We start from the raw sequence: 26,951 nt of genomic DNA, 5'->3' as shown, positions 1-26,951 counted from the left end.
TGGGATTATTGGAGTATTGGAACAACCACCTACCCCCTTTTAAGGGGGGCTGCATTTTGACTAAAGGCCTCCCAGGGGTTTCACCCTGCTCACAGTAGAAATAGTCGGTGAAACAGTAGCAGCAGCAGTAGTTGCAGTAGCATTAAAATTAGAATTGATCAACTATTAACTTGATCAAAATTGAAGAACGTCAATCTAAATACAAAAAAGTAGAGGGTAACAAAGTGAACCACAAACTGAAATTTCAATCTATCTAAAGAAAATACATGTGCTTTATTTATTATAGGACTCAGTTCCAGTTATAGCTGAGGAAGTACCAACGGGGAACTTATATAACCAGTGGTTTCTCAAGTACTGTACTTTTTACATATTTGTACTTCACTTTATGGTAAATTTTCTCCACCAGAGGAAAATATGTCACTTGCAATATAACCAACTACTAAATGATGGTGTGCAAAAGTGGTTTGAATCAGCTCCACACCAAATTACTTTGACCAATTAGTTTTTTTATTAATTACTCTAAATATATATATTAAAAAATTTTACCTTTAAAGGCTTGTTTTGCAGTTTACAGCACAAAGGTGAAATTAATTCCCAATAACTTTGTTCACCTTTTCACGTTTAGCCCCTGGAAGTTGTGGAGAAATCAAATAAAGGTTATGTATTTATTTTAAAGTAAATCCTCATAACTTGCTTTTCAGACCTGTTTTGTTGCAGAATCTGTGCATGAAAAAAAACTTGGGGCCTGAACATTTTAGGTTTTTGCAGGAACCTGGTTTATACGTTGCATGTTATCAACATAGTTTCTTAAATGAGTCCGTAGATGTGTTTTTCTCTGTATCTAAGTGCATTTTAGGCTCGTGCTCTACTTCAGCTGCAGAATCAAAAGTGCTGCGTGTGGCGCAGCACAACATGCGTGTTTTATTTTGAAATGCGTGGCCGGAAGTTCCCCTCCCACCACTTGCGGCTCGGCAGTTTCGCCCTAAAAGATCAGGAGACGTCGGCTCCGCTTGGAGACACAGCCCGAGACTGTATGGTGGAGAACCGTTTCATATTTTTTACCTTTTTCTGGGGGCCGGCTGTATGATTAAGCTACAATCTTCAATGAGTAAGCATATCCCAGTAAGTATTAGAGTTTCGGAGCTGCCATTTTGTTTTGTTGCTGTAAATCCGAACCAGCTGGCCTTCACTTCTCCCCCGATCAAATCACGGCCCGCTCGGTTTAAACGCGGCTCCAGACCCGTGCGACACCAGCCTTTCACACACGGCCTCCTGCTTCACCGACGCACGAATTGACAAAATGCCGTTTGTCGTGTTTTAACACGCGTGATTGCGGCTTTGTGTGCGCGTTCGTCACTGATAGCGGGCGGCGGTGGCGGATGCGCAGCACGGGCCGGTTTTGGCGAGTCGCTAGAAGTTTCTGCCGGATAAAATCGACGTATTTTTGTGCGGGAGGTGTCGAACGTGTCGGTGACATTTGGCTGGTCTTCTCCGCCGCAGGCCGCCTGCCCTGCGCTTTCACGAGGCGTCGTGCTCGTCGCCTGAAAGAAACGCGGAGTTTTGTCGCCGCCGCCGCCAGAGCCCACAGGCCTGCAACGCTGAATGATGGCGCCCAGCCTTCGCTCACACAAAGGACGCGTCGCAGCCCGGTAATGTCACGCAACAACATCCATCCACTCCCGACGACTTTTTCCTGTCTTTCTCTCGTGTGCTGTGTCCGCGTATCACGCGCCTCTGCGCCGGGTAACAACCGCTCCCCTTTCTTCACCAAATATTTGAACCCAAAATGCCGGAGAAGTAACGGATGACCGGGGCAAACTGGAGCAGCTTGGCTCTTCGTATTTGGAGCAGGGGCTTTGGGGAAGCTCGCTTTACGCCCTTCTTAATGGGGAGAGGGGGAGAAAAGCTCCACTAAGTGGCCGGGAAGCTGTGTGTGGTGGTAGCAGCCCCCTGCTGAGGGCCTCGTGGTGGGCTCCGCTTTCACTGATACGAGCTACGTGTCAGAAATCACACGTTTTCTTTTGTGCTGAAGAGGCAGCTACGAGGATGCACATTTTTAACATTCGTGTTTCATATTTCAAATTTAGATTTCATCTACCCCCGTTACGAATTTTAAAATTGAAAGGAAAAAGAAAAGATGTGGGCTTTTAAAAGTAGGACTTGGCTCTAAAGAAGTTTCACTCTGTCATGAAAGACAGTAGACATTTAAATATGGGGGAAAAATAGAGCTTTTCCAAAAAACAGAATGTGCTGTGACTGGTTCTGCGCTGAAAGGATTTTTCCAAGTAAAACTGAAAAGGAAAAAAAAAAAGCTGGACTGTTTTTGCTGGAAAAGCTGAAATAAAATATCGGTTCCTCACATACTGGTTTGGCAAACTTCAGGTCTGTTGCTGTCGGCCACCTTCATGTTGCTGCCCCAGCAAACCACAGCACAGGAGATGGAGCTGGTTACCACGGACTCGTAAGCGTCCGCAGCATAGCAGCCAGCTCCATCTTCTGTGCTGTGGTTTGCTGGGGCAGCAACGTGAAGGTGGCCGACAGTGACAGACTGGACAAACTGATAAGGAGGGCTGGTTCCGTTCTGGGGGAGAAGCTGGACCCTCATGGTGGCTGAGAGGAGAACGTCATCCAAACTCCTCCCACCCACCCACCCAGTCCACTGTGTGCTGACTTTGAGCCAGAGACTGATCAGTCAAGTGCTCCACAGAACAGCACAGGAGATCCTTTCTCCCAGTGGCCATTCAACTCATCTCTTGTCTGTAAAAAAAAAAAAAGAGGGGAGGGGTCAAAATGGAGAAATGGTATTGGTTTTATTTCATTTGTTTCATTGTATTATTTCATCATGTTTACTCCTAGCTGGGTTTTTTTTTTCTTACTCATTGATCAGCATGCTGTACGTGTTTGTTGTCTTGGTTTGATGGAAGTTTGCGTTTCACATTGAGAGCAGCTGTAACAAGGCAACACAGTTATGGCATCAATAAAGTTGGTGGAATCTGAATCGTCAAAGCCAGCTTGCTTTAAAAACTTCAAAGGCAGTCGTGTGATGTCATTGATGATGTAATCGAAGACGGTTCCAAGGTCCAAAGGTGGTGGTTACGTCGGACATGACCAGAATTGCAATCCACACACACACACACACACACACACACACACACAATGTGCTCTGAAAGTACATCCCCCAGTGTCTGTGCTGTCATGTTTCTGGCTGATTACATTTTCTCAAGAATCCCAAAGAGCACCACCAAAACTTCCCACAACACCTCCATGTCTGTAAACTGTGTTTTGTTAAAGCTGCTTCTTCCTTCTTGCCCCCTCTGTCCCGCAGCAGTTCTGTGGTGTTCTGGGTCACACATTTATGGAGTTTCTGAAGGGCAGTGGGGACTACTGCCAGGCTCAGCACGCTGCCTATGCAGACGAGTGAACAGCCAAACTTGCCATCGATCCGACGCACTTGAGCCACAGGAGGAACCCGGAAAGTTGGCAGGACCGGGACGCCTCCCAGAACCAGCGACAACTTGGCCTGGATGGGGTAACTCCACCCGCTGTACACTGCCCTTGTCGGCTTCCGCCTGGCCAGAATCAAGGTGGAACCAGCCTTTTTTTTTTCTTGCTTTCCTTTTGTTTTGTTCAAAAGAAGAAGGTTTTGAGTTACATTTGTGATTTTTTTTTTTTTTTTCTGCCCTTTTTTTGGTCGCCCCAAATTCCCCCATTTGCCTGTTGCCGCCTTGATTTTTGTGTATTTTACACCTTGCCCACCTCAAAGAAGACCGGAGGAGTTTTGTTACTGGGTCTCTCGAAGCTTTGTGTTTGATATTCCCTCCGAGTTTAACTGTTTACATTAGTGTTTTTACTCTGTGGAAGACTTTGGGTTTTTGTCTTTTTGGTTGTGTTTTTTTTTTTCTTGCATTGCCACAATGGCTCGTATGAACAGGCCAGCCCCTGTGGAGATCACCTACAAAAACATGAGGTTCCTCATCACCCACAATCCTACCAATGCCACCCTCAACAAGTTCATTGAGGTGAGCAGCATGTCCTTGGTTAAAAGTTGACATTTGTTTAGGGAGGTGATAATGGTTGGAAGTAGTTTTCTTACTAGAACAGTGCTGACATGTGAGATGGACAAGGACAAAGATTAATGTGTTTACAGAGATGTTTGAAACGGTACGAACAAATGGTTCAGCTGGAGATAAAATTAAGTTAAGGAATTGTGTAACTATAGTATATTTTGTGTAGATCAAGCTTCTTTTCCCCCTAATGTTCTTTATTCGTTTTTGCAGTAGCTGCTGTTTCCGTTTAATAGAGTGATGTGTTTTTACAGGAACTGAAAAAGTACGGAGTCACCACCGTAGTGAGAGTGTGTGAGGCCACCTATGATGCCACCCTGGTGGTGAAGGAGGGAATCCAGGTTCTGGTGAGCTCAAACTTAAATGTTCTGCAACTCTCCGCCATAAAAACGGACTGAAAGTTACATTTTTCTTCAGCTGTGCTTTGCAAATAGGCATATGTTGGTTTCGTTTCGGTGTTTTCTAGCTTTCTTGTGTAAAATGTGGGGATTTTCAGTAGTGGTGACGTCATCTGGTGGCTGACACTACAGAGGTTTTGTGGGTCCTGGCTGACCTGCTCTTTCACTTCAACTAAAACTCTCCTGCGTTGGCATCTTATATTCAGAGAGAGAGAGAGAGAATTTATTTTTTTTTTTTTTTTTTTGAGATGCTAAAAATATTGGACTAATTAATTTCCCAACTTGTCTCAGCACTAATTAAATTGTGTCTGCCAGTAGCTTTTCACCTGGAGCGTCAGCAGCACTGCACCATTTTGTATTCGGATTCATTTTCTAATGCAAATCCAAAGAAGTAGTGGTGTTTTACATAAACCTGCAGTAAACTCTCATGAACGTCGCAGTGTGTGAAAGAAACTTCCCCAACAACAACATTTGTGTTTTTCTTCAGCTGGTTCAGCCCTTTGTTGTTTTTTTTTTTGCTTCAGTGATGTAACTTCCCTCTTTGTCACCCTTCTTCAGGATTGGCCCTTTGACGATGGTGCTCCTCCCTCCAACCAGATTGTGGATGATTGGCTGGAACTGCTGAAGCTGAAGTTCAGGGAGGAGCCTGGTTGCTGCATCGCGGTCCACTGCGTGGCAGGACTGGGAAGGTGAAACTCACTGTCACAAAGATTCTAGCATTAAGGTCTTCTCATAAAAGAGAAATGTGTTACACAATGACACATAAAGCTGTCGCTCCCTTCTGTTTGGCAGTTGGAAGTTGGGTTTTTGGATTTCCTTCTGACATTATTTGATACACTGGCTTCCAGGCTTTTCTTTCCTTATTTTGCTTTTCTTTTTGGGCATTTAGTGGATTCCTCAAAAATGAAAACTGATCAGCACTATTATTACTGTTACATTTTGATTTTAAACATAGATTAGTAATAGTTGGATAAGATGTTGTCATTGTTTCATTCTGCCACTGGTTTCCATCAGCCAGAGTCTGGAAGTTTAAGGGGCAGCTTCACTGATATTCAGCTTCCTATGGCTCTTGTTTGGCTAGTAGATGTTTAAATGCCATGTTTTTTCCCGATTTCCCTACATTATAATATCTTAATGCTTCTAGCTGGAAAATAGTTTCAGATGACATCATCTGGAACGGTGTTTCAGTTCAGATGATGTCATCCTGTTGCTCATGCTATGGAGGTTGTAGTCTATCTGCTGCTCAGAACTGTTCTGGATCACACACACACACACACACACACACACACATACCACGTGAACCCCTAATGGTGAAAGGGCAGACAGACAGAAGCCCTTTAAGATTTAAAATACAGTGTGTGTGTGTGTGTGTGAAATATATTAAACGTTTGGTTGGGAAACATTAAGGGATGAAGCAAAGCAGCAAGCATGTGGATTTTTTAATTTGTTATGCTGGGTGTGATTCATGAGTCATATTCTGTGTTTTATTTAATCCATGACCTGCTAAACAAGCTTTGTTTCAGTCGTCGCTTCTCTTAAACTGATTCAGAAAGTCCTTACACGTTGAATTATACGGTGTCCTTGTTCCTAAATTAAACTGAGAAGTAGACAATGGCACTGAAACTAGCAGCTTTGAATAAAGGTTCTTGTACTTTGTGTTCCTCCTGCAGAGCTCCTGTTCTGGTCGCGCTCGCCTTGATAGAATGTGGGATGAAATACGAAGACGCTGTCCAGTTCATTCGACAGTAAGTTCACATGACGAGCCTGCACATGTGCTTAGATGAAGCTTGTGTTTAAAAAAAATATCTGATCCAGGCTCCTGCTGTCACATTTACAGTAAAGTCTGACTCGCTGGAATTTTTTTAGAGTTTACATCAATATGAGATCATTTAGCTTTTTGTGCATCACATTTTATTTTGTTCTGCATAAAGCAGGTCTGGATATATCAGAACCTAGATATAGCCTGATTTCATAGGATGAGTAATGTGAGTCTTTAAAAGTAGGGAGGTGTCATTGCTATAATTGTTTACAGGTGTGATGCGTTTGCTTTGAAATGATTTAATTGTCATAGAAAGAAATGCATGTTGTTCCCTTTTAAACAAATGTGATGGTGCCGAAAGTATAGTAACTGAATATTGTTAAAAAGCAGACCAGCAACATTCCTCACAGCAAATTCATCTTGTTGTGTTCTGGTCTGAGAACCTTTTTACCTGAGTTTAAATATAAAAGAAGTATTTAAAAGAAGCTAAACCGCTGAATTCTACTAGATGATAAATTCTAAATGATTTCTTCCAGGAAGCGTCGGGGAGCATTCAACTGCAAGCAGCTGTTCTACCTGGAGAAGTATCGTCCAAAGATGCGCCTGCGCTTCAAAGATTCCAATGGCCATCGGAATAACTGCTGCATCCAGTAGAGCCAAACGCTGAGCCACGCCATCCCCCCCACTAGTTCACCACGGAGTTTAATTCGGCCCTGCTAGCTGATTGGCTGGCAGGGCTTGTTTTCTTAGTCGTTGTGTTAAAGTACCTTTTTATTTGGGGAAACCATCCTTGGTTATATAAGTGTCCCCCCTCCCTGTTTGGGTTCAAATCAAGTGTCAAAAAAGAAAAGAGAAAAACAAGTTGTGTCAACTGGAATCATGGTGTTTCCTCTTAATGTGCCCCCCCCCCCCCAAAAAAAAGAAAACGTTTAGGAAGGGCAGTGCTGAGTTGTGTATTATTGTAAGATGTTGGATTAATCGTTTTCTGCAAACATCCCATAGACTTTGATTGGCTGGGCGTGTTTAAATTGCTTGAGTATATTCTGAACAAACAAGTCACCTATAATTTCATGTGAGCAACTGTCCCCTGTTCAATTGTAGGATTCCTGATAGAAAGAGGTACAAGCCTTCCTTCAATCACACGGTTCATCCAGAAATGCCTTACAATCGAAGTGGAACGGAGTCACGGCTCCCTGCGGCATTCGGAAAAGGTGTTTTGTACTCGGAACAAAAAAAAAAAAGTTGCCTTTGTATTGTGCAGGAAGTCTTACACACACTTATGTCCTCAGTAACTATTTTTTTCATATAACTTGCTTAATTGTTGCAATATTTGTCAGTTAACAGTCTAGGAACTCGTATTTTTCATTTCCCTATCAAACTTTTTGTTTACTAATTAACTGCCATGTCCAAAATGTGATTTTCTTTTTTTTTTAATTTTTTTTTTTCCCCCAGTATTTTTGATTCTTGCTTTCAAACTGGATTTCCAACGTCTGCGATATTTTGTAGGCTTTTTTTTTTTATTTTTTTTTGGGTCTGTAACTTAAGACTTGGATACTTGATGATTTTATGTATTTGAAAAATGTGTACTATTATTAGGTTGGCTATTTATACTATCAATGGATGTGTGATTTAGTACCGTGAGTGACAAAGTTGTACCTGTTCACCAACTTGTGAGAGTACATTAAAGGATACACTGAAACACACCGTCCTCATCTTTGCAGGTTTTCAGCCAGTTTAGCAGCTCGAATCCGCTTTGGTGAGAGACTCCACTCCGACTGGATGTTGGTGCTTTAGCATGATGTGTCGTCTTAACCAGCAGCTAGAAAAAGGGAACAAACGTTCCCATGTGGTGAGTGAGGGCGGAGGAACGTTTGTTCTCTTTAATGCTTTGGTCGTCCCAGATCTGCTTTCTCTTGCTCAGACTGCATCCGTCAGCTGCCCCCTTTTGCAGAGTGTTGACGCTGAGTCGATGCAGCAGTTCACTTCATTGCTGCTAGTTCTTCCGCATCAGTTTGTCGCGGCCTTAAACGGTCCACTCTCATCTTACTCTTCCCTCTTGAGGCTTTCTAATCCATCTGTGAGCCCACGGTTTGTTCGGCTGTCAAACTCCCACCAATTTCTCTAGTGGGAAGAAATGTCATCGACCTTTTGAAAGTAAAGAGTAGTAAATAAAAAAAAAAAAAAAAACATTTTGATTTCTATTTAAAAGCCTGGAGATTAAATTAAATTATTTTCGGTAGGACAGTCACTGGTGTCCTCTTGTCCACTTCAATCATCTTATGCTTGTAAGACAAACATACTTGTTCAGGAGGACACTGTTTGTAACAAAGTATTTATACATGAAGCAATTTCTCAGTTCTTCCACCATTGTCTCTACTCCAACCTTCTCTGGATTTAGTTTCATGATCCTAAACAAGTATTTACTGTCATTTGACTTCATTCAATTGGTTTCAGCTCTTTTTGGGAAGTTGGGCAAGTGAGCTTAGCAATTGCAACTATTAATAATTAAACCTATAACTTAGTTTTCACTCTAAGCTGTTCTACGTGCTGTCGTCATGGCCCCCTCCCTGTGGACGCCCCCTTGTGGTCATTTCCAAACACACAGCCTCCAGTATGAGCTGCCCCCAAAGCCACATACAGCTTCTGTTCTTTGAATTCCTGATGTTTTCAGTGGAAACATCTGGAGTTTTTTCTACTGTGAACTCACAAGATTTATTCTGACACAACACAGTTTCTAGAATTACTTTTGGTGTGAAAGATTCAAATATGCAGTATATGCAGGTATGTGTAGTCGTGTAGGTAGGTGATGATTTATCGAGGTGTCTTTTCAGTAGGACATTACCGAGAACACTGATGGGAAACTGGTCCTAAATGTTGACTAAAAAGCTGGTAGGACAGTGTCATTAATAACTAATTCCTGAAATAATTATATACTAAATAAGAGGAAATTGTCCCCATTTCTGGAACAGTTAAGATTTTATTTCCTGAAAATGCAACACAAACTTATTTCACTTAAACCTTTGTCTGAAACTATACAAAGTAAATGTTTTCAGTGTTTTACAGCCCAACTTAATTGTATTTTGTAAATGTAAGAAAGTTTAGAGTTTGTGCCTTCAACACAGTCAGAGACATGTTTGGTTCTTTTTATCTCCTTCCCTTTGCATAAAACTCACTATTTTGCAGCATGAGAGAATTGATGCAGTGTAAAATTTGCCCTTTCACGTTGGACACGAGACTTCACCTGCTCAAAACTGGGCACTGATTCACCTCCATATCATCCCAGCACCTTCCCCTCATATTTCCCTCATGAGTTGTCTTTTTAATCTTTGGCACAGATGATCCGACTAATATTTTTCCTAAAAACAAGTTGAAACGTGAACTCGTCTGACCAAGGAGCAGGTTTCCACGGAACCTCGGTCCAACTGACCTTAATTTGGACCCACAGAACTCGATTCCGTACAGAACATGGGTCCGTCTTCCTACTTGTGTAATAACGTGTCAGGTAGTTTTCCAAAGTACTTCACAGCCCGTGTAGCATGAGGGGCTGTTACCACTTACCTGCTAATTTTGGAATCAACCAGAATCAACCAGAACGCTGTTACTTTTTTGTCCCTGTCCTGACTCAAACTCTAAATCTGATGATACTTTCAAATCACAATGAAGTTGCTCGGTGAAAACACTAAATCGTTCCTCGCTAGTTTTCTCAGATAAATACATTAGGTGCACTGACAAATGACAGATAGTCATTTTTAATTGCATTTTAGAAAAACATCTGGAAATGAGTTTTGTACATGTGAGCAGCTGAAAAAAAAAAGCCTCAAAATGCCCTTTTTAAAAAAAACAGATTTGTTGTACAATCAGTTTTATTCCCTTATACGTTATTATAATTGAGCAAATTATTGGCTGAATGTGGGATTTTTATGGACTTTTGCTTTTTCTGAGAGGATGAATTCAATCAAAAAGCTACTAATAAAATGACAGGAAACCAGACCAGAACGTCTGTTATTTCGTGTTTCAAAAGCCTTTTTTAATATCGTGACAGAGTAATTCATAAGTAATTCAATGATTAGAGATCGTACGCTGCTGATGGCCTATTAATAACAACGGCACCAGTGTTGTCAGGTCTGGAGGGGGGAAAAAAAAGATCTTAAAGATGTTGGCTGTGGGAAAAAGCTTCAGAGTTTTAAGTTCAGTACTATTTGTTTTGTCCATACAAAACATGCAAGGGGTTATCAAAATGTGTTTATTTCCTCCTTTGTACAACTCGACGATGTCACGTCAAACGTTGATATAATAAATAAGAAGTCATATAACCCTCAAATCACAGAAGCAACAGTCATGACACATTTAAAGAGAAACGCACAGGAACTCTCAAACAAAATGTACTTTACCCAGCGGTATAATATGCGTATGGACACATTTACATAAACACACAGACTTTCAGAGTTGTCTTCTTGTTGCTAGGACAGAAATGGGGCTGGACGGTTTGTACATACACAGTGAGTTTTCATGTTCCCAAAAATATGGACTGCTCCTTTAAGTTTTACAGTACAGACAAAGCAAAATTGAGGTAAACATGTTTTTTTTTTTTTTCTTTTTTGGAAAAGTTTCGAAAGCTGGTGCTTGCTGTTCGACGTCCACCTGAAAGTCATTTTGTAACTTCAAAGATGGCTTCAAGAGAAAAAAAATCTATTTCCAAATGAGCGAATCAAGAAAACATACAGGCCAAGTCACAAAACCCAAACGGGCAAATCTTCCTTCCTTCTTGGAGATCTGGTTTCTCCTCCAGTCTTTCAGTTTTGCTTCAGTTCCTGCCCCTCCTCAGATGTCACTGGGGCCCTTCATGCTGGACTCCTTTGGTGAAGCTGTCGGACCCCTTGGCAGGAAACACTGTGATGGCTCACAATAACCGTTCAGACCGGGAGGACCAGGGACCCCAGGAATGCCAGGAACACCAGCCACTCCACGAGTTCCCTTCTCTCCGTCACGCCCATCTTTGCCATAAGCTGGTCGGCCTGGTTCACCTGAAAGGAAGAGACAAAGGGAATGTAACAGCGTCTTCTTGTGCTTAGCCACAAAGATCAGAAGACAGACAAAGCAGACATCCAAGATTTGTCCCAAATTATTTCTGCAGCTCAGCAATGAGCCCGAACGGGTGCAGGTGGAATCATGAAGAACTACATTCAGTGACAAGAACAACAAGGAGTCCTGCAACGTGGTCTGGTCCCCATTGAGTTCTGACCGGAGTCCGTCTGGGACTGAGTAGGTTTACTAAGGAGCATCAGCGGCGTTTTAAAAGCAAAGTGCTCGAAGGTCTGGGAACCTTAGAATCCTGTTTCTTTCATTCTTTCCGTGAGTTTGTGCAGTATTTAGAGAGAAACATTTCCAAAAACACACAGAAAATCCTGTGTTGAACTCTATTATGAGTTTTACACAAAGGTTCTGAAAGCAACGCACTAAATAGAGGCTTTTACTGTTGTCACACCGGCCTCACACTGCATGAACTTGTATTTGAGACCACAAACTTGACATTCGTGTACATGTCCTCCCATGAATACTGCTGAGTACTTGATTGATACTGTATACACCAGAGTAAACAGTGAGCCATTGTTCTAAACTCTGACTCCTAACTGGCATTTACCTGGTAGACCTGGGGCACCTGGCTCTCCTTTGGGTCCCCTTGTGGTGGGTCCTCTGTCTCCTCTGTCCCCCTGGTCACCTGCAGGGGAAACATGTGATGGAAGTTATCATTTTCAGTTGAGCCTAAAGAAGTAGATAGAACTTTATATTCTTTACTCGAAGTCGAAATACTAAAAAAATACTAATACTCGATTAGGTGAGTGATTTCTCTGGGCCTGAATCTGACTTAAAAAATGGACTGAGGCAAGTGGAAAAGTATTTGCTGTTGAACTGGATGCTTTTGCAAACAGATTTGTATATACGGGAAATAAATGAAAGAAATAAGGTTTCTGCAGAAATCTTCAATATTCAGGTCTTGTTACAATTGATTTGTGTACAGATTCCAGGAGACAACTACATCAATATGTGTATTAAAGGAGGAAAAGATCTAATGTGAACATTTTGCACAGCTTGTATTTCTGGCACTGTTCCCCAGCGGCAGATAAATCTCACCTTTGGGTCCTTTACGACCCAGGACACCAGGCGGACCCTTCAGACCAGGCAGTCCTCGCGATCCAGGGTGTCCGGTGAAACCGTGGTCTCCTGTGGGGCCTGGAGGCCCAGGTGGGCCAGGGGGACCGGGCAGTCCATCAGCACCTTTGTGTCTTGTCAGGCCTGCTGCTAGCTGGGCCAGCTGCTCTGTGTCACAGGAGGACGTGGTTGACATTTGACTTTTTGTCATGAGATGACACAGAAACACATCTACAACATTTCTCTCTCTGTTCCTCTAGTTTTTTCCAAAAAAAGAGTGTTGGCTTTAAAATATTATTGCTGAATGTGTTTCTGCACCAGTTTGCTCCTCTGCCTGTTTGCTACTATTAAACTATGCTTTATAGTTTAATAGTAGCACAGAACGTATTGAAAAAAATGACTTCAGACACAAATGACTTGTGTTCAGGAGCCAGGAAAAAGCCGATTGCTGCCACTTTCAGAAGAGACTTGATTTTTAGTCCAAAGTGATCGTCAGCACTGAGTCTCTACAGGGCCGGACATCACTATAGCTAAATGTTCAGTGTGCTCTGCAGACTCTGGTTTGTGCTTTGAAGTGTCCAAGCAGCATTTGGTTTTATTTTCCTGAACATTTCAGCTGTAAATGTCTGAAAAACGTCTGTACTTCCTCTCGTTTGACTTCGTCTTTGCGTCTGTGAGCGTTGTTACCGGGGGGAAAAGCTACAGGACACAAAGTGAACGAGTTAATTGGGGAAATGACACTTACCTTGCAACACCCTCATGCAGACCTGTTTGATGTGCCTGTCTGTTGGTGACCGTCCCTGCAACAAGAGTGTTAACAGTGATGAGTCTGTGTTTCAGACAAACATTACATGCAGATAATGATAATTGCAAACATCTGTAGCAGGTAACTGAGCACTGTTGTTGCGTTAGGTTAAGGCTTAGGTTTGCATCCCCTTCTATCCCCTTTCTACGGTGGCTCTGAGAGCTCACAGCAATCGAGCAAATTCAGAAAACACAAGCAAGTTTAAAAGAAAAAGGAAAAACTGACAGCACGAGTGCAGCAATAAGAAACGCGCTGCAAAAAGCGAAGACACAGAGGAAAAGTCTCTGGGAGCAACTAAGTACACTTCTATAAATGTCCGTCAGTTCTGAGTGGAAACATTACTATGACAGTTGTCTAATGGTTCCAGGGGACACTAACGAGTGACAGACACAAGCGGGACCCACTTGTTGCCATAGTTTCTGACGCACAAACTTACCGTAGATGACTGTCAATCACGGAGTTGGGAAATGAGCTGGATAACACAAAGTGTTCAGATTGTTTTTTTCTGTTTACAGATGACAACTGCTTTTGTTCATTTTTATCCTGCTGATATAATTAATCTGACTAAATGTTGATGCTCATAGTTGACGAGGTTGAAAGGGGATTTTCAGTTGCTCTTTTCTTCATGTGGCTTAATGCTGTTGTTAAATTGATGAAGTTGTTTTTTTTTTCTCACTTGCTCGTGTTTCGTGTATTTGCAGTGCAGCCAGCTCTCAGAGCCACCGTGCATGTCAGCGGAAAGCAAGAGAATGCAAAGCAAAACGCCGATATTTAATTCCACAATTCTCTTAATTCTCTTGTCTGTTAATAATAAACATATTAATGTTGAGGCATCAGTCCGACCCCTGTTAAAAGAATCAGTTCTTCAGTCGTGGGAACACACTGTACAATAACCAGCCTCTCACCGCTGGTCCCTGTGCTCCCGGCAGCCCAGGTACCCCCATGTCCCCCTGCATGCCTCGTGGTCCCGCCTGGCCTGGTTTGCCCTCTTTGCCCGGCAGGCCTCGGCTGCCCTCCGGTCCTCTACTTCCTGTCTCTCCTGGTGGTCCAGTCTGTGAGCAGCAAAAAGCACTTTTTTATGGTCACTTGCGATGTTTAAATTGATCGGCCAACAAAGCAACACAAATATGTCTAAAACTCCCCAAAAGCTCTAAGACTTCATTTAAAAGCTGTAATTGTTCTGTAGCATCACACCACTAAAACAAACCTTGAAAAGGCTGCACATATGAACATTTAAGTACAGAATAAAACATTTAGGCTTTGTTTTTTGTAATGCACATCTTCATTTTAGTGCAGGTTGTGAATCTATGGAAGCTAGTTTTTCTTTGGAATTCATGTAAACTATGACATGATGACGCTGTGTCGCAGTGAACATACGGCTCCTTTCTCTCCTGGTTCCCCTTCTTCGCCCTGAAACGGAGAAAAATAACTTATTACATATGTTCAAAACGTTGCATTAAATGTTCTGCAGAGTTTTTACAGTTTACAGTTTGTTACCTTGATTCTTAAAGTTTTAACATTATAATTTCCTCACTCACCACGTCTCCCCTCTCTCCTGGGGTTCCCTCAGCACCTGGGGGTCCCTAACAAAAAGATGCATGTGCGATTTATGCCACTTGATCTTTGACTTTAACTCAACACTTTCACTGGCAGGTTATTATTATTAAAACCTACTGAAATTTAAAACTTAAAAAGACATGAAAAGTACCTGGTCTCCTTTGGGCCCATCAAAACCAACCGCACCCTGAGGAAAAACAACAAAAGGATCATTTTTATTAATTATTCTAATTATTATTATTATTATTAGGTTGATGCAACTTGTTTTCTTTAACATAATCTTGGTCTAAAGCTAATTGTGCTTAGTTCAGTATGATTGAAGGATTTTACCTTTACACTACGTAAAGTGCATTTTAGATCATGTACTTATATGTCAACATGATTAAAGAAGTGAAAATGATATCTCTACCTATATTATGACGAATTTATTGGGCAAGTATTTGCTCTTTTGACTCTCATGATCATTACCGATCAAGTTATTAGAAAGTCACTCGTAGCTGCTCATATTTCTTGCCCCATCTGAGTCACATGTGATGCTGAAGTAAATGTTAATCATCCTTTAATTCTGACGTCATTCATCTCTTACCCTGTCCCCACTCTGGCCACGATAACCAGCAGGGCCAGGAAGTCCTGGAAGGCCCTGGTCCCCTTTGCTTCCCTGTTAAAATACACACAAAAACACACACTCAGCCCGATGTGAATCACAACAGAAGGTCGACTGTGTGAAGCTTATAAAGCAAACGTCCCCCTTGTGGCCACATCTTAAAAAGTAAAAACACCTCCAGCTTCTCGTCGTCTGAACAGCGAGACTAAGATCTCTGAACCGTCGACCCCCCTTCACATGTTGGCTGTATGTGTCCGTACTAGTCTTTGGTACAGTGAGGTGACCAGTTTGAGGTTTTCCTGGGAACAGAGAGCTCATTCAGGGCTTCTCAGCTTCTTTTGCTGCCCCAAATCCCCCCTGAGCTGCAGGAAAACCCAGTGGGACAGCAGATTTCTGTAACAACAGGCCATTCATGGCTGCTCACCGGCGGATTAGAGACTTAACTGCAAGGACACAAGTTCATAAAGTCCAGCCGCCGTTTAAAAAAAGCATAAAACATGATTCCTCCACTTCCCTGCTATGAATATAATTTGTTGAGCGTTGGGCAGGTATAGTATTCATGAATGCTGACTGCTTGCTTTGTGTTTCACGACTCGGATCTTTTAAGTAAATCGGGGTTTGCAGCAAAGCAGACTTGAGCCGAGCGGAAATCTGGCCCCATCATGTAGATTATTACATTTCTAAAGGTCAAAGTGCTTTTCTTTCTGTACCTCTGTCCACTTTTCTGCCGTGTCTTTTGTCCCACTGAAGCATTACTGTAATCCTGTTGTTATCCTCTCAGCTTTCATTGTTCCTACTAAAGAAGGGATGTTTGTGTTCCATGCAAGTTTAAAATCCTAAGGAACATGGTAAAAGTCTATGTAATAACAATGTAATTATCAAACTATCTTCCTTGTCTTAATAGAAAATCTAATCTTGTTGCAATTAGGTTCCAAACCAAAATGTATTTTCAGTTTAGTTGTATAGAAATGTCATTTTCTATAGACACGGTTGCAACCAAATCTTTCACTGATACTGTTTGGGTTTGTACGAACACGTGACCTCGTGATTTATCTGATTTTGTTCATTAGAGCTACGCTAATGTGCCAGCTAATATTAGCTTATCGGAACAAAAAATCCCAAATTAGGGATTTGTTTTCCAGACAGCTTTACAAGTCAACGCGTTCTCGTAAATGTCTTTAGGACCTACAGCAGGGATTCTCCTTCCTGGTCCTTGCGGCCCCCTACTCGGCTTGTTTTCCAGCTAACCCTGCACCACCCACTGCTGATGACCGGGATCAGGTATGTTTAGTCAAAAGCAACGGTGCAGACGCAGGTTGGTTAGGGTTCGGCACAAAGACGCCAGGGTTCAGTTAGATTAGACTCAGGGGCTAAGTAACACGGTTAGATGTTAAAATGGGCTGATTCATCACAAATCACTTCACAACTAAGCAACAAACAGTTGTTTCTCACTGGACTCAATCTTCTTCAATCTTCTTTTTACTTCAAACATTTAGTATCAGTTAGGCTACAAGTGAACAAAAACTGGACTCTGGGCCACCACAGGGTTTGGTATTCAGACCTTTCTGAGAGGTTTTTGTGACTTTGCTGGTGATGATATTTACAGTATATTTTTTCCAGATTTCATTTAATAATCAGTGCTTCTGGATGATTGACTCACAAATATATTACATGCAAGTACATGTATTTTTTCTGACTGAATATGCACCAGATTACACATCACACACTGAAGAGGAGCTAAACCAAATCAAACTTATTTTAAAATAAAGATAATCTTAAATGATCAATGCTTCGGATGTTCGGCCTTCAGTGACAACCTAATGACAATCTTACCTTTCTGACTAACTTGAAACGATCTACTGCAGCTGCTTATTATTTACTTGCTGTGCATTGTGTGTTGGACTGAGATGTCCTTTGTACTGTCCCTGCACCGAAGGCCTGCTTGTCCTCTTATTCTGCAAAATCACTGATTTATACTAACGTCAGTCACAGACCGAATCTGTCTCTGGTCTTACCCTGGCTCCCGGTAGACCTACAGGCCCATCATGTCCTCTTTCTCCTCTTTCACCCTAAAACAGAAAAAAGATACAGATATGTGGGTCAAAATGCACAAGAGGGAAATATTTCCATTATAAAGTCCATAAGTCTATTGCTGCATTTTGTAAGTTTGACATTTCAGTAGGTTTTAATAATTCAATCTTTTGCTTTGTGCAGGAATTCCTGCAACATAATGATGTAAATTTACAGAAGTATTTTTATCATATAAATAAATACATATGATGAAATGTATTCAAAAATGAATCTGAAACCATTGTAATGTATTAGATCCAGTGGCCTAATGGACAATCTGCATTTTCTGACTGCAAAAACATTCATGTTAGACTCAATGGTAAAGTGCAGTGTCTTTTCTCACTTGTTGCCCTGTTTAAGACAGTAAAATAAATTATTAATTATATGGTGTAATTCTATTGGTACATCAGTTTGGCAAATCAATTGTATTTATTTTGAACTGGCCCCTTTATGATCAGATTTTGTCCAGGTTCATACGAGGCATATTCTGCCTTATCAGTCTGTCCACATCTTAAACATGTCACTTGCATAAATCATGCGCCTGTTTTAGGGCTTGTGGATAATGTGAGCGTGGATCAGTGCCACAAGTTAATAGGTTCAGGTTCATGTAATGGAAGAGCATCAACATCATGCAGCTGATTTCAAGCACTCACTGGTCCTCCTCTGGGTCCCACCGGTCCCACCTCTCCCTGCTCACCACGCTCGCCCTGGACACAAATGAGACATTAAACACGCATTTCTGTGACATAGGTTTAAGAATAAGTAAATGCACTTATGAATTTAAATGCTCTTTTTCATATTAACTCACTGTAAAGCTTCTACTTTCCAATTCAATAAGCATCATGCTTTTTAAGTCTTTTCAAACCCACTTGTTTCCCTGGAGAGCCCATCAGTCCAACAACTCCCGGATCACCTGCTTTACCCTGTCGACAAAAAGGGGATGGTGTGTTTTACTCTACCCCCAGGCTTTTTCCCACTGTTATGTGTAGTGTTATTCAGTGAACGTACCGTCAGACCACCGTGTCCCTTTGGTCCATTTGCCCCTGGCACACCCTACGGGTAGAAATAGGTATCAGACATCAACATCTGGGCTTGAACAGGACAAATTTAAAACTAGTGGGTGGATCAGGGGGTCAGAGGTCACTTACAGGAAGTCCTTGAAGGCCAGGATCACCTGGAGCTCCAGCTTTTCCTGGAAGACCCTAAAAAGGCAAGAAACAATTAAAATGTCAGATGTAGGCAGTGGTGGCACGATCAGTTTTAAGGCTACTGTCACTTTTTAAGGCCACTTTACTGAAGTGGCTCTACTGTGGCAGCACATGTGAGAACAATTCATCACGTTTGTTTAAAATAAAGCGGGGCTTTATTAGATTTGGTTCCCTTGTAAGGCTAGTTAGAGGGCAGGTTGGCGGATGGATGCTCCTCCTGCCCCCTGTGGGATTTTCTGAAGATCATGAGTTGTGACTCTACCTTCAAACACTGCTCACATCTTTAAATTGTCATTAATTGCTTCGTAGCCAAAATGACTTTAATACACTACTGTAAAACACAGAAACAGTTTACCTTGGACCCTGGCAGTCCAGGTATGCCCTCACGACCGTCCGGACCAGGAAGGCCCTAATTTCAAGAGTGAGAACATTTGCATGGAGAAGATAAAGAGTATTTACTGTACATATTAAAATACAAGCAGGTCCAAAAGCCTCATACAGTGGGGTTTATATAAATATATTGGTGATTTGATCAAACAGATGCTCACAGGCTCTCCCTTTGGCCCCGGCACACCTTTGATTCCAGGTGGACCTGGATCCCCCTACAGAGAAACAAACAAGAAGCAGGATAACAGCTCGTTAAGTCAATGACACAAATCATTTCTATGTTACTGTTCATGTTTTGGGTCTGATTAGTGATTGAGGTCTTACCAACACGCCCCTGGGCCCCATTTCACCTATGACTCCCCTTCTTCCTGGATCGCCCTAAAAAAAGCCATCAGTTATTGTGAGTAATTTGTCAAAGAGGAAACAGCAGTGTTGATAGTAGAACAGGAACTCACTGGGGCTCCCTGGACTCCCTGTGGACCTGAATCTCCAAGCTTTCCACGAGGTCCCTGATTGAAGAGAGGACATTTGTGATAAGTACATTGGAGTTTAATAGTTAGTGTTGTCTTTTATATCATAAAATCAAAGTAGAGTTAATAAACACACCGTAATTATTTAACTAAACAACCACACGTCTTTACTGCAAACGTCACCAAAATGGCCGCTGATGATGTTTTATCATCATATGTGTTTGTGATATTACAGGTTTGGAACAGGTGGTGAAAGTTGATGATGAACTTCCCCCAAATAGTTTATTACTACGTGTTTACAACAATTTGGAATTGTGAAGTTCTTATTGCTAGTATTTGCTACAGTAAGAACTTTATCATCATTATTTATACGGGTTTCAACAGGATTTTTGCTTTAACACCACTTTATTAATTTACTTTATTTATTCACAGAGAGCAACTAAGTTAGGGTTCAGTGTCCTGCTCAAGGACACTTCGATGTGTGACCGAAGGAGCCGGGGATCCAACCGACAGCTGCCATTGGGCCACAGTTGCCCAATGCTACTAAGATGCTACAAATATCTTAGTGTTGTCATATAACTAAATGGACCTTGGCATGTTTCTTTTATGAATCCAGTTCTTACCCTGTCCCCTTTGGAGCCCATTATTCCCGGCAGGCCTCTTGATCCACCTGGGCCCTAAAATTACTCAGCGGACAGAGGAAAAGACACAGAAAAGTCCGATGTTATTATGTTTGAGTGTGCAGAGACATCTGACTTGAAGCAGGCCCCAAGTGAAGGGACCTGTCAGTGTGACGCTTGTGAGAGTCTGGTAAAGTATTTTACTGGTAGTCCTGGAACTCCGACTTCTCCCGGTGGACCCTGATCGCCCTCGTCTCCCTGAAAAAGACGTAACCCAGCAGTGTCAAAATTTGACACTCAGCGGTGTGTGTCTACACCTGTTAAAGACCAGTTGCAAAGCACAGTCCTACCTTGTGTCCTTGTCTTCCGGGCTCGCCTGATTCACCCTTAACGCCTTTGTGCCCCTACAGACACAAACAGAAGTGAGTTTCCTAAACGTGTCACATCAGTGAGGGAACATTCATGACCGGTGCCATGAACAGCAACTTACTTTCATGCCAGAGAGACCAGGATGTCCGTTTAGACCAGAAGGACAGGCGTTGGGACACTGAAAAACACAACAACCTATTTGAGGTCATGGAAGAGCCCTGGCAGCAGGGGGCTCCACTATTTACGGCCCTCAACATTTGCTTTTTTTGTTGCAACGAACTAAAGGTTTAATTAGCAAATTGTAGAAATTAAAGGCAGGTTAATTTATTTTTTACAGTAAATCATCAGAAATCAGGTTTTTGAAGTGTTTCTCTCTTGAATGTCCACATGAATTAAACTTAACAAGAGCTGAACATTTTCGATTTCTGCAGAAACTTGGTTTATGCAACACATGTGGAACAAATCTGAACTAAACTTACATTTATGTCATGAACAGCATCAACTTCAATAGTTTTTACTTAGTGCAGTACTTGTACTTTTGATGGGGTAACTATTGTCATGGAGTTCTTTTCATACTTTTACGTAGATGTGTGTACTTCTGCCACCTCTGATAAAATGTGCACACCCACAGTAGTTCCTCACATGTAAAATGTAAAATATTCAACATCTCAATCGTAGAAAAGCGGTTGAACTCGATGACTTCTTCCCTTTCTTCTTTCTAACTCTTGTGCACTGTTGATGACCTCGCTTCTGACCGTGTGGAACAATGACTTCATAAATGAACAAACTTACCAGTTCCTCGCCTTGATAGACGCCCGGAGGTCCCTGCGGGAAACAACAAAACGCTGTGACTCAGCTTGAATCAGCTTCACTTCGTAGTCTTTCCTCAGTGTTGCTCACTTGACAAGGTTTTCACTACTGGGTTCACAATGATACAACGAGTGACCTAAAAATGTTCAGGCCCACCTTTGCAGTATTGTATCTACAGGCCCCCCATGAATTTCCAGTTTAACCTTAATCACCGGCAGTGGAGAAAGAAGCTGTGATAATTACCCGAGGCCCAGCAGGACCAGGAAGACCCACTTGACCTCTTCTGCCTCTGTCTCCCTGAGAGGAGTGAAGGATGTTCATTAGCATTTCAAGTCAATTTCAGTCATTTCAACACATAAAACGAGACGATTCAAATACTCACAGAGGGTCCGACTTTGCCCAGTTCACCCGGAAGCCCATCTGTACCAGGAATACCCTGTTAATAAAGCAAACAGAACTGTTAAAGTCATTGGCAATCTGGATTTATTTACAAAGAGAAAATTGTGCTCTTCTTCTTGGATATTACTCTTTTACTTTAATCCCGAGTACTTTTACACGTAGCTGTAGTTGTGCAGGCCGACAATGGTGCAAACACAAACTGCACAACCGCACTACATTTTTAACATGTACAGCAGATTTGAGCAAATCTTTCGTTCATACTAGTCTGTTAAGATAATCACCGAAACAAGGGAGATTTGCAACTGTCTGCAGGGAAAGAAGAAATGCAGAATTGTGCGATAGTGTGGTTTAGAATATTAAAGGTACTCACATCAAGCCCATCGGGTCCTGTGCCCTGAGAGGGGGAGAGACATTACAAAATCATAGTTTGACTGATCGGAAGACATAAATATGCAGTGGATCAGTGGACAAGGTGCCATGAAGATGAGGCCAAAGGAAAACAGAAGCCTCGTTCTGCATGACTCTAACTAATATGTGCATGACTTTAACAAAAAGTGTGGTTAAACCAACACTAGGACAAATCAATCAAATGTGTCCACGGAGCAGTTTCTAAATCTGAAATACAGGTGACTTTCTGTGTCATACTTCAGTAGGACAGGAATGCAGCCGTATGTGCAGCCACTCAGTGATGGCAGCGCTGCCAAACCAGCGCACGTTAAAGTGAATGGGCTTATTGTGTGCACTTACACGCTCCCCCACGGGCCCCCGCGGGCCGGGATCCCCCTGAAACAGACAAGGAATGAGATCTAGCGTCAGAAAGACCAGCGAGGGCTAAAAAGCATGTTGAGCAGAGAGAGAGAGACGAGCTAGTGGACACACAGTGAAAACAAAAGGCTCCCGAGCCGCAGATGTTTGAGAGTCGCTGCTAATGATTCGACAGATTTCAGTGAAGTTCACAAATTATGAACTTACCTTTGATCCTTTTGGGCCGACGGGGCCTGGATCACCAGGAGGTCCAACAGGTCCCTACGAAAGACGACAGAAACTGCTTTAATCCCAACAGTCATGTTAATATTATCCTACTGTATTAGCTGTTACTGATCTGTCAGTATAAATTATATTGTTAAATATTGTTGTTGTCATTAACCTGACAATGTAATTTTTTAACAGCAAATCCAGCTCAAATGACACCACGAACTTCACATGCAGGCTCTTAAAGTCCGACTTCTGTTTGCTGAAGAACAGTGAAGTCGATTACATAACTTATTCTGGACAAAGTACAGCATTTCATAAAAAAATGAGGCTACTAGTAATTTAAAGAAATATTCTTAACTTTGCTCTTATTGATAGTTATGGCTTTTTTGGAGCCATATGGAGGTTACTTATTAATCTCAGAAGAAGACAAAGATGGATCGAGGTAACGAGGAGGGGCTGGGGTTAAGGGAGGCCTTTGGTCAAGGTGATGGGCCCATCGCATAAGGACTTGAGGCGAATCAGCTTTGTAGCTCAGTCATCCATAAACCACAGGGTTCTTGGTTTAATGCCCAGCTCCTCCTGGTCAACACACTGAGCCCAGAGATGTCTGTGGTGTTTTAGCTTCATATTTGTTATTCACTTTGAATAAAGGTATCTGCTAAGTGCCTCGTTGTAGTTCTAAGCATAAAAGCTTATTAAGCATCAGTATAACATCAAATCAATGTATCAACAGTAAAACTGAAATTTGTCTCAGTGGACTTTACAATCTGTTTCAAACTGGAGAACGAGAAACAGACCTAAAACTCAGTCAGTCAGGACTTAAAGAGTTTGGTAAAGTCTGAGTTCAGGTCTTAGTTTTGCATCCTTGTAGTCTTTCATTTTTATTCCTGCTAAAAAAAAAAAACGACACTTGGATCTGCACAACTACGACAATTTGAGTAATCAGTTGGACGTTTCTTACTTCTGACCATCACAGAGTTTCCAGATGTCAGCATTTAATGAGGGGACACGTCCACATAATAAGACACACGTCAGCTCATTCGGGGAGATGCCTATAATTCATGAAGACGTTTCACCTGTTACCTCAAAGGCATTTTCAGTTCTAACACAAGATGGAGAGTCACCTGTATTTGAACTCTGTGGAACTAGAACTGACCTCGTCGTTCAGATGAAACCAATTTCAAACAAGTCTAGCTGCCACCAAAACAGGACCTGGAGAATCCGCACAGACACGACACAGCCTGAAATAAACCCAAATTAATTTTGGTTTATTGCTCTGCCTCCGTTATTAAGACAATGAAAAGCCACGAGTCTACATTATTTCAAAAATAAGTCCATCCGACTTTGTGGTGTGAAACATGATGGAGGTGTGTGACAATAGAGGAGCATTTCTCCGACTCAAATCCTGATTCACAGCTTGGGTCCATTAAAGCTGAATGACAGAGAGGTTAGAGCAGCAGTGGAAGTGGACAACCTGATAATCACGAGATGCCATTTCGAAGGCATCTATCCTAAAATATAAAATAAGAGGAGGGTGTGTCCTTCCTTCCATCCTGTCACTCATCCCCTCCCCTTCCTCCTCCATAACCACCCATCAGACTCCATGACAATCAAAGACGTGTAAGACAAGAAGATCTTCATTCCAAGAGCAGGTAGAAGGTAGAATCCCCCCAAAAAGGAAAACTCCCTCTCAGATCAACTAGTCCCTCTGTGTCTCAAAGTGTGATTGTGCAAACTTGGTATCATGGCACATTAAACATTTTCTGTGTGTCCAAGGACGCCAACCTCTGAATCTGCCCGTCTGTTCTCAGCAGCATCACCACAGCAGACGGCAAACACACTGGGACCATTTTCTGCAGCCTTTCCCAGCGTGTCAACCATCTGTGGTCAGCTTAAATCTGCTGGACTCCCCTCGCACAAAAAGAGCCCTGTTTCTGCCAGGAAGCTGCTTGGGACCCTCCCTTAAATAGGCAGATTGGTTTATACAAGGAAGGTTTTTCTTTCTTTCACACTTCAGCTCAGTTGAGGCCAAGAGAAACTGCTCACACAGCAGCACATCTGAACATGTCGAGTGCCGCAGCTCAGATCATACACAGAGTTCAAGCTGCAGGACTCAGCCACTGGATTCAATCAGCTGCTGGATCCCAAGCTCAACAGTTTTTCATTATTTCTCCAAACAGTTTTTGGAGTCTAGTGACGTGACACTTGACGAAAACCCCCATGTACCAGTCTGTGTCTGTTGGTCCATTAAAATCGGTTTCACTTACATCTGCACCTGGAAGGCCTGGAGCTCCAGGAAGTCCGTCCTTGCCATTATCGCCATCAGGGCCCTGAAGGCAGAAGGTTCACATTGTCACTAACCATTTGCTTAAAGAAGCCAAAAATCAGCAAACTTTACACATTTTTGCACGTGAAAGGAGAAAGTAAAATCAACTCACAGGTCCACCGATTACTGTGGAGTCATCTCCTCTGTCGCCCTAAACGGAGACGAAGAACATGTTCATACAAAGATTAAGAAAGAGTTTTTAGATCTTTTTAACATTTTCGCAGACCTGTTTTCTAACTCAGCATTTGTTAAAATCTGCAGTTTAGAGAAGTCTTAAAAGAAGATGGTGGACGTTTCATAGACTGCTTTGAGCTTCCAGGAGTTAATCCCTGGAAGTTAAACAGGCCTTTGTGGCAGCGTTAAGACAGTCGTATTGGGAAAATATGCAAAAACATATTTAAACAATAACTTAACGAATAAAATATGAACAATCTAAACATTTAGTTATAGAAACATTTTTCAGCTCATTGTGCAACAGTTAAACAACAGCTGAGCAAGTGAACAGCTTTTGTCTCATCTGTTAACATCAGTTAGGTCAGTTAATCTTAGTGTAACATTAAAATGACATTATGTCACTAAAGACAGTGAATATGAGCAGAGGAAAACACGTCTTTATTTCCTTCCTTGCTAAAACAGCTCCTATTTGGTTCTGACTGAAAACCTGCTTCACTCTTCACTGAAATGTTTAACCCAGAAATGAACTGATTAATCCCAGTTTGGACCCAGATCTGTAAGGCTGGACTGAGAACCACCAACTCACATCGATGCCGTCCACTCCGGGCATGCCGGTTGCTCCTAGCAGCCCTGGGGGCCCTCTGGGACCGACCTGGCCCTGCTATAGAACAAACACAAAAATCTGTTTTTTTCCACTGAAATTCTTATCAAAATACCGTCATGTGCTGCTGCTGCTGCTGCTGCTCACATAGAGTCTCATTGTGTTGGTGATGTGAGGGGGAAAGGTCATGAAACTAAACCTGGTTTCCCTTTATAGTCCCATTATACTCCCTAAGTAACTGCATGTGTTCAGATTATTGCAAATTTCTGCAGCGTATTGGTGGCAAGTGTTTAAACTAGTATCCATAAACTACTGCTATTAGCAATGTTTTCAGTAAAATATTCAGAAAATAGCCTTAATGAAAAGCTTTTATCAAAGACATTCTGATACTTAAAAGCCTTTAATCAACACTTGAAACTATAAAAAGTAGAACAGTATGTCACAGTGAGTCTATTCAATAGTGAATAACAAAGACAAGTAGGACAATGACATTAATATATTAATATTTAGGTGAAATGTAAACTTACTATCAAGCATCATTCAGAAATTCAAATGCTTTTTTTTATAAAGCAAAGTACAGTATGATCTCTATCAACCCCCCACTGAGCCGTTTCCTCACAGGGACTGAAAAAACACTTATCTCTCACCTGAGCAGAGCAAATCAGCACGATTTGCAGTAGAAGCACCAACAAAGGCTCCCGACTGACTCCGGAGAGAGCCATGGTCTTCCCAGGCACAGAGGAAGACGCTGTAAGTCCCTTTGCCCCAGATTATACGGTGCTCACCGACGGTCCACCTGTCAGTCTCCCCCCTGACTGAAAGCCCACCGCCTGCTGGAAGGGGAGGATGTTAGAAAGTCCTGATTATTCATGAGAAGCTGAGGATTAGGAGGGTTCTCTACACAAAAAGGGTGGAGTATACTTTTACCTTTAGTGAGGACAAATCCCAAACGTGACTGCTTTTACTTTTACTAGCAAATATTATCAACCTTGTTATGATCGATACATAATGTAAACATAAAACAACATAATTTGGTCCTTTAAAACTTGGTTTCAAAAAAAGACCAGAATATAATACAGCATGAAAAGATGATGTATGAAATACTAGGCCTACAATATATAATCTGCTGTCAATATTGCAGTACTGATATCCTAATCTTTATTATTATAACTATGACCTCATTTTTCCGTACTTTTTTTAGCTAC

General features: G+C 42.0%; 2 protein-coding genes across 3 annotated transcripts; one reads left to right on the top strand and one right to left on the bottom strand.

Moving 5' to 3' along the window:
* The first annotated feature begins 3,882 nt into the window (after positions 1-3,882).
* ptp4a1 (protein tyrosine phosphatase 4A1) lies at positions 3,883-7,704 on the top strand. Its single transcript, XM_067496811.1, has 5 exons — positions 3,883-4,019; positions 4,319-4,411; positions 5,021-5,151; positions 6,133-6,207; positions 6,758-7,704. Exons 1-5 carry the CDS (start codon positions 3,915-3,917, stop codon positions 6,873-6,875), a joined length of 522 nt encoding a protein of 173 aa, XP_067352912.1. The 5' UTR covers positions 3,883-3,914; the 3' UTR covers positions 6,876-7,704.
* A 2,744-nt stretch (positions 7,705-10,448) lies between these two features.
* Positions 10,449-26,575, bottom strand: col9a1a (collagen, type IX, alpha 1a). Of its 2 annotated transcripts, none has more exons than XM_067496809.1 (32): positions 26,394-26,575; positions 25,732-25,806; positions 25,084-25,122; positions 24,913-24,975; positions 22,643-22,696; positions 22,418-22,453; positions 22,041-22,064; positions 21,654-21,707; positions 21,515-21,568; positions 21,254-21,286; positions 20,583-20,639; positions 20,443-20,496; positions 20,297-20,350; positions 20,096-20,149; positions 19,458-19,511; positions 19,327-19,380; positions 19,164-19,217; positions 18,971-19,024; positions 18,556-18,609; positions 18,416-18,460; positions 18,277-18,330; positions 18,061-18,114; positions 17,353-17,406; positions 15,320-15,391; positions 14,885-14,920; positions 14,715-14,759; positions 14,554-14,586; positions 14,082-14,228; positions 13,117-13,171; positions 12,354-12,539; positions 11,863-11,940; positions 10,449-11,245 (listed from the first exon to the last, which is right to left on the bottom strand). In XM_067496809.1, the coding sequence occupies exons 1-32, from the start codon at positions 26,466-26,468 to the stop codon at positions 11,043-11,045; spliced, it is 2,058 nt and encodes a 685-aa protein (XP_067352910.1). In that variant the 5' UTR covers positions 26,469-26,575; the 3' UTR covers positions 10,449-11,042. The 2 variants fall into 2 exon arrangements, with proteins under 2 accessions (XP_067352910.1, XP_067352911.1); XM_067496810.1 differs by having other exon boundaries at positions 25,732-25,803.
* Between the last annotated feature and the right edge of the window lie 376 nt (positions 26,576-26,951).

This window comes from Channa argus, chromosome 3, assembly GCF_033026475.1.
Source record: "Channa argus isolate prfri chromosome 3, Channa argus male v1.0, whole genome shotgun sequence".
Lineage (NCBI taxonomy): Eukaryota > Metazoa > Chordata > Actinopteri > Anabantiformes > Channidae > Channa > Channa argus.
This window is presented reverse-complemented; position numbering and strand designations above follow the sequence as displayed.